Raw genomic sequence first — 6,985 nt, forward strand, 5'->3', positions numbered from 1 at the left:
TATATATATAAAATATTTCATTTTATCTTTTATCTTCAGCAGAGCTGAGAAAAGAGTTAGAACTTGATTCATCAACACTGATAGATATTCAGCGTTCTTTTTGTCTGCTGCAGGAAATTGTGAGTATTTCATTCTAAATAAGTCGATTTCTTTATGTTTATGAAAAATATTGTTAGTTGATCCATTTTCTACCTTTAATTGTGACAATGCCCCAAAAATCTGGAAACCAGTAATTTAATTACAGGTATTTTCTTTTGTGATTATTTTTTTCAATGTCATGTTAACCTCTTACAATGTTTTAGATCTAGAAGCAACAAATATTATAGAGTTAGAAAATGGTGGTGGCAGTGGCAATAGTAGAGCATACCACATACAACCCCATTTGAGCAGAATAATGATCGAAGATGTCTTTTATCTGGTGTACTGTATCTTTGGCCTTTCTTTTTAAGTCCATGTGGCCTTCCTCTTTTAACTCAACAATATCATTTAAAGGAAATTTTGCTACTATTTCTAACAAGTTAAGTAACTTTATAGAGGTTTTCTTAGCCCTTTGATTCAGAAGATTGTATAATTTTGATTTATGCAACAATACTGTTTCATCTATTTTGTCTCCATAATTTCTATGACATCTCTTTCACCGTCAACACAACAACTAGTACTTTTCTCTTATCAGCATTGATAATAAAGCAAAATTGAAATGCTATATTTTAGATAATTCAGAGGAACTCCTTACTTCTGTCCATTGTGTCCACATAAATTTTACTATTATCTGCAAAAATAAGACTTGTGATTTATCAAGTCTGATCAAATGGTATAGCTTGTCTCTTCTTAACCACTTTTCCCCCTTGTGTTTTTTACCAATGGACAATTTCCTTTCAACTCTGTCAGTTCTTGTTTTTTTTTTCCATGAGTTCATGGGTAAGGATATTTTGATTAGTTTCTCCAGGACCAGGCCTTTTTCATCAAATTTTGTGTACATTCAATTTTTGTGGCTGGAAATATGTCAGTAGAGAGAGAGTGAAGAGAAAGCTGGAAGAAACAAGCTGGCCAATACAAAAGCAAGATTAATCAAAGGGATAGTAGGTGTTCTCCAGGATCATAACACATTCATAGCACCACCAAAAACTCAATAACAACTGAAATGAAAATCACAAACACAACCACAGCCACATTCAGGAAAAAAAGAGTAAAAGGAAAACAGAAAAGATCAACTGCAACAGTAAAGCACACAAGATGAACCTTCTTATATCAACTTCACACTTGTTTGAAAGAACAACTGATGTGACATATCTGTTATCAAATGATCTTTGAAACCTTCTTTCCAGGTGCTGAATACCATCTCTCCTTCTGTGTTCCCTTCCATGTCCCTTTCCCAGTTTTCAGAGTTGGCACTGTCAGTGTAGGTACATTGAAAGGTAGGTCTAGTGAGATTATTGAGATGCTTGAACGAAGAGGTAAGGTGAAGAGGAGCTTCAGCCAGGTTCCTCACAGGCAAGACATATAGGTATACAATCTTCTGGGAAGATAACAGCAATGGGATAGGTAGTGTCGGCATACTTCTTGCAGAGAAATGGGTGGATAAGGTCATAGAGGTAGTCAGAGTGTGCGATAGAGTACTTAAACTCAGGCTAGTCTTGCAGAATAGTATAGCAACAATTGTCTCTACCTATGCCCCACAAGCAGGCCTACCAAATGAACAGAAGGACCACTTTTATGATATTTTATGATATTTTCTTCTGCAGGCTATCTCAAAGATGAGTGACTGAAGAGTTCAATGCGCATGTCGGACAGCAGCTTGGTATCTTCCATGGTGTACATGGGGGCCATGAAGTTGATTTCTAAAATGAAGAGAGAACAAGATTGCTGGAGTTCTGTGATGCAGATAACCTATTGATCTGCAACACCAATTTCAGGAAGCCAGCTGAATAACCTACCAGTCAGGTGGATGTGCTAGCCAGATCGATTACATTCTCACCAGACAGCAGGATGCATGGTTGCTCTTAACTGCAAAGACCCTCCCTAGTGAAGAATGTATCCCCCCGGCATAGACTAGTTAATAGTGACTTTAAAGTCCAGGCCAGAAGGTTGCCAAAAAGCAGACCAATCTGGAAAAGAAGAATTTGGAAACTTAAGGACCTTTCATATGGTTAGAGATTTAGGGACATCCTAATTGCAAAATTTGATGAGAGGGAGAAGGAACTACAGACTTGTGACATAGAGGGCAACTGGGAATTCCTGCGGGACGGCATACAGAATGCCAGAGACTGCAGCTATGGCTGGTACAAAGTCCCACCTAGACCTCAAGTAATGTGGTGGTGGAACAACGCTGTAGACACAGCCGTTAGAGCAAAGAAACAGGCCTGGAAGAGTGGAGGTAGCAGGGAACTGTATGAGATAACCAGAAGGAAAGCTAGGAGACATGCATATCTAGCCAAGGGAGAAGCAGACAAGAAGTTTGCTTATGTTCAGTGACATAAGGACGAAAGACTTAAAGTCTTTCAGATTGCAAGACAGTGTGTGAGAGAGAATTGTGATATCATAGGAGAGAAATGTGTCTGCATGGACAATGGTACACTTGCATTTAATGATTCTGCAAAGAAAAAGGCTTGGAAATGCCATTATGAAAGACTGCTGAATATGAAGAATGAATGGGAGCAGGAGAGTCTGCCAAATGTTGACCTAGTTGAGGGACCAGCTTCCTGAATCAACAGTTCTTGGTAGATAAAGCAAGTAAAGGAAAGCCCCCAGCCCATCAGGAATCACTGCTGAGATGCTTAAAATATCTGGCCGTGTGGGTTTTGGTCTAGTAACCTATATTGTAAATCAGGTGGTTCACGAAGGAGTCATACCCAATGACAGACGTAGCAGCACCATAGTCAACTGCTACAAAGGTAAAGATAATGCCTTAGATATAAATGATTACAGAGGTATCAAATTGTTGGATCAGGCGAAGAAAGTTATAGAGAGCACCATAGCCCAACTAATTAGGGAGAGAGTTATTCTGGATGTGATGCAATTTTGTTTTGTGCCAGAGAGAAGCACTACTGATGCTATATTTCTGGTGAGGCAGCTGCAGGAGAAATACTTAGCCAAAGATAAACTTCTGTACTTGACCTTTGTTGACTTGGAGAAATGTCTTTGACAGGGTCCCTTGATCCCTTATCTGGTGGTCAATGCAGAAACTAGGGATAGATGAGTAGTTTGTGAGAGCTGTACAAGCTACGTGCAGGGATGCTACTAGGTAGCTGAGAGTTGGTAATGAGTACAGCAAAGAATTCAGGGTATAAATAGGGGTTCATGAGGGATCAATCTTCAGCACCCTCTTGTTCATCATAGTCCTCCAGGCAATAACAGAGGAATGTAAGACAGACTGCTCCTGGGAGCTCCTCTATGCTTATGACCTTGTTCTTGTAACTGAATTACTACCAGAACTAGAGAAGTTTCAGGCACGGAAGCAAGGTCTAGAATTGAAGTGCCTTAAAGTTAACCAAGCAAAAACCAAAGTCTTAGTAAGTAAGAAGGCAGACAAATCACAAATCCTTTCAGGTAGATGGCCCTGCTTGATCTGTAGAAAAGGTGTAGGTAAAAACTCCACAAGATACACCCAGTGTAAGCTTTGCCCACATAAAAGGTGCAAGAATGTCCGAAGAAGGTTAACCGATAAAATCACTTTGGGGTGTGGAAGATGTATAGGTGGTATTAGGAAGGGCATCCAGCTGTAGAAAACCATGCCAAGTCATACCAGTCCAGTCAAACCATCCAACTCATGCCAGCATGGACAACAGACGTTAAATGATGATGATGATATATATATACATTTAAATGAATGAGGGTGCAAAATAGCACCTGCAATTGCTAGAAATAGGGGCTAAAAATAGAACTCAAATAACCACACAAAATCACCAACATCATGAGATGTTCAGGGACTGTGAGCAGCAAGCCACATCTTGCTCCAGCAAAATAAAATTCACAGAATGAAGTAGTTTGATAAAACCCTATCGTGTGATTTCGAAATTTAACCAACATGTTTTTGTTTCTCATCAGGGGTTTTCCACAATTTACTCCAGATTGAAGAGCTAACTTACTTCCCATTTGCTCATGAGAGAAAAAAAAGATAAGTTGAACAGCAAGCACTAAAATTTGAAATGGTTAAAATGTATATAAAAATACAATTAGATATTATAACAGTAAATTAATATATCATGATATATCAAATACACTATAATATTGATGGCTATAGCAATTAAAAGTCAAAACTGCAAAATACGTAGACAAGGGTGCAAAATAGCACCTGCAATTGCTAGAAATAGGAGCTAATAAATATAACTCAAATAGTCAAACAAAATCACCAACCTCATGAGATTTCGAAATCATGTGATAGGGTTTTATCAAACTACTTCATATTGTGAGTTTTATCTCGCTAGAAAAAGATGCTGTGGCTTGCTGCTCACAGTCCCTGAACATGTCATGAAGTTGGTGATTTTGTGTGGCATTCAAGTTACAATTTTTAGCTCCTATTTCTAGCAATTGCAGGTGCTGTTTTGCACCCTTATTTATGTATTTTGCCTTTTTGGTTTTTAATTGCTATAGCCACCTATATTATAATGTATTTGAGATATCATAATACCAGCAGAGATACCCAGCGTTGCTCAGGATTAAAATGGCATAGCATTTCATTGTTTTACTTGTTTCAATCATGTAACAACAGTCATGCTGGAGCACTGCTTTAAGTCAAAGAATTCAACCCCAGGATTTATTCTTTGTAAGCCTAGTACTTGTTTTATCAATGTGTTTTGCCAAACGGCTAAGATACAGGGATGTAAACAAAGCAACATCGGTTGTCAAAACAATGGTAGGCGTACCAACGCACACACACACACACACACACACAAATATACACATATATATACGACAGTCTTCTTTCAGTTTCTGCGTACAAAATCCACACACAGAGCTTTGACAAGGGACCTCTCACTCAGAGTAAAAGACAGACTGTATGACGCATGTGTACGAACAGCCATGCTTCATGGCAGTGAAACATGGGCCGTAACTGCTGAGTACATGTGTAGGCTCGCAAGGAATGAAGCCAGTATGCTCTGATGGATATGTAATGTCAGTGTGCATACTCGACAGAGTGTAAGTACCTTGAGAGAAAAGTTGAACTTAAGAAGCATCAGTTGTGGTGTGCAAGAGAGACGATTGTGCTGGTATGGTCATGTAGCGAGAATGGATAGGGATAGCTGTGTGAAAGACTGCCACACCCTAGCAGTTGAGGGAACCTGTGGAAGAGGTAGGCCCAGGAAGACTTGGGATGAGGTGGTGAGGCACAACCTTTGAACATTGGGCCTCACGGAGGCGATGACTTCTGACCGAGACCTTTGGAAATATGCTTTGCGTGAGAAGACCCGGCAAGCCAAGTGAGACCTAAATCCAAGGTCTCTGCTAGGGGTGTAACCAGCCCACTTATGCGTACCTTCTTTCATTGGACACTAAACTCCGCTTCCAAAGACCTGTTGAGCAAGTGAAATCGAAATCGAGTTAAATTCGACGACTGGCACCCATGCCAACATCGTCTCCTTCATTGGACAGTAAACTTGGTTGTGAAGACCTGTTGGGGCAAGCGAAAGCAAAATCGTGATGGCACCTGTGCCCAGCGTCGCCTTCCTGGCACATGTAAAGACATTCGAGCAAGATCATTGCCAGTGCCGCTGGACTGGCTCCTGTGCAGGTGGCACGTAAAATACACCATTTTGAGCGTGGCTGTTGCCAGTACCGCCTAACTGGCCTTTGTCAGTGTAGCACCCACTACACTCTCGGAGTGGTTGGCGTTAGGAAGGGCATCCAACTGTAGAAACTCTGCCAAATCAGATTGGAGCCTGGTGCAGCCATCTGATTCACCAGTCCTCAGTCAAATCGTCCAACCCATGCTAGCATGGAAAGCAGACGTTAAACGATGATGATGATGATATATATATATATCTATACTATACTATATATAAAATAAAGATGTGTGTGTAATCGCTTATCACATGAAAACGGCTTCACCATTTACTTCCATACTTGTGATGCATGAATAATTTGACCTTGGATAAATGTTAGGCTCTTCATTTGATTTTTTAAATTAAAAATAAATAATATTGCTTTATATTTAAGTTTCACTTCTTTAAAAAGGTTTCTCAATGTCAACTTCCTGTACTGACATGACAAAAACGGCGACGTCTCTCTACTTTTAATGTTCACTTTCTGTAAACAACTACGATCAATTACTGAAACACATATTTACGAAGTTCATAAATTTAAATATTCCGTACAAGATAGTTTTTAACGTGCTTTTAATTATACGATTTTTGGACATTCCATGTTCATCTCATTCATTCTTCGCAATGTTCTCTCTCTCTCTCTCTCTCTCTCATATATTCACACACTCCAGGTTTGATTTTGTTCCAAACTCGCACACTTCGTTTATTTCTGTAAATAAATTTTTTATCATTTTTTTTTTGGCACGCCATGTTCAGCTCTATGTATTCGTAGTGAGTCGCACACGCACATGTCTGTGAGTGAAGGAGTGTGTTGTGATGTCTACGTACATACATAAATACATATGCATACATTTTTTCTGTGTGTATATCTGCACGTGTGTGTATGAGAGAGACAGACAGACAGACAGACAGACAGAGAGATGTTTCAGTGACTGTCTCTCTCTCTCTCACACACACACTCACACATACGTACAAGAAATATATGACTATTTATGTATGTACGTATAATTGTCGACACACCCCTTCACTGGCTCTGTCTCTCTCTCTGTCTGTCTGTCTCTCTCTCTCTCACACACACACACAGCACACGCGCACGCACGCATACACACGTGTGTCTTTGTAAATATGTTTGTATACATTTATGTATGTGTGTGTTTGTAAGAGACAGAGTGTGAGTGAGTCAAGGGGTGTGTTGTCATATGCATCCATCATTTTTGGATGTATGT

General features: G+C 39.6%; 1 protein-coding gene across 3 annotated transcripts in view; it reads left to right on the forward strand.

Moving 5' to 3' along the window:
- Positions 1-6,985, forward strand: part of LOC106881831 (mitogen-activated protein kinase kinase kinase 5) — a 147,057-nt gene that overhangs the window by 112,866 nt on the left and 27,206 nt on the right. For 2 of the 3 annotated variants that reach the window (XM_052978404.1, XM_052978406.1), the window contains one exon: positions 40-119. In XM_052978404.1, the coding sequence (XP_052834364.1) occupies positions 40-119 (80 nt within the window). The remainder of the gene's footprint in view (positions 1-39; positions 120-6,985) is intronic. The other variant, XM_052978405.1, reaches the window with a different exon arrangement.

Source organism: Octopus bimaculoides, chromosome 2, assembly GCF_001194135.2.
Source record: "Octopus bimaculoides isolate UCB-OBI-ISO-001 chromosome 2, ASM119413v2, whole genome shotgun sequence".
Lineage (NCBI taxonomy): Eukaryota > Metazoa > Mollusca > Cephalopoda > Octopoda > Octopodidae > Octopus > Octopus bimaculoides.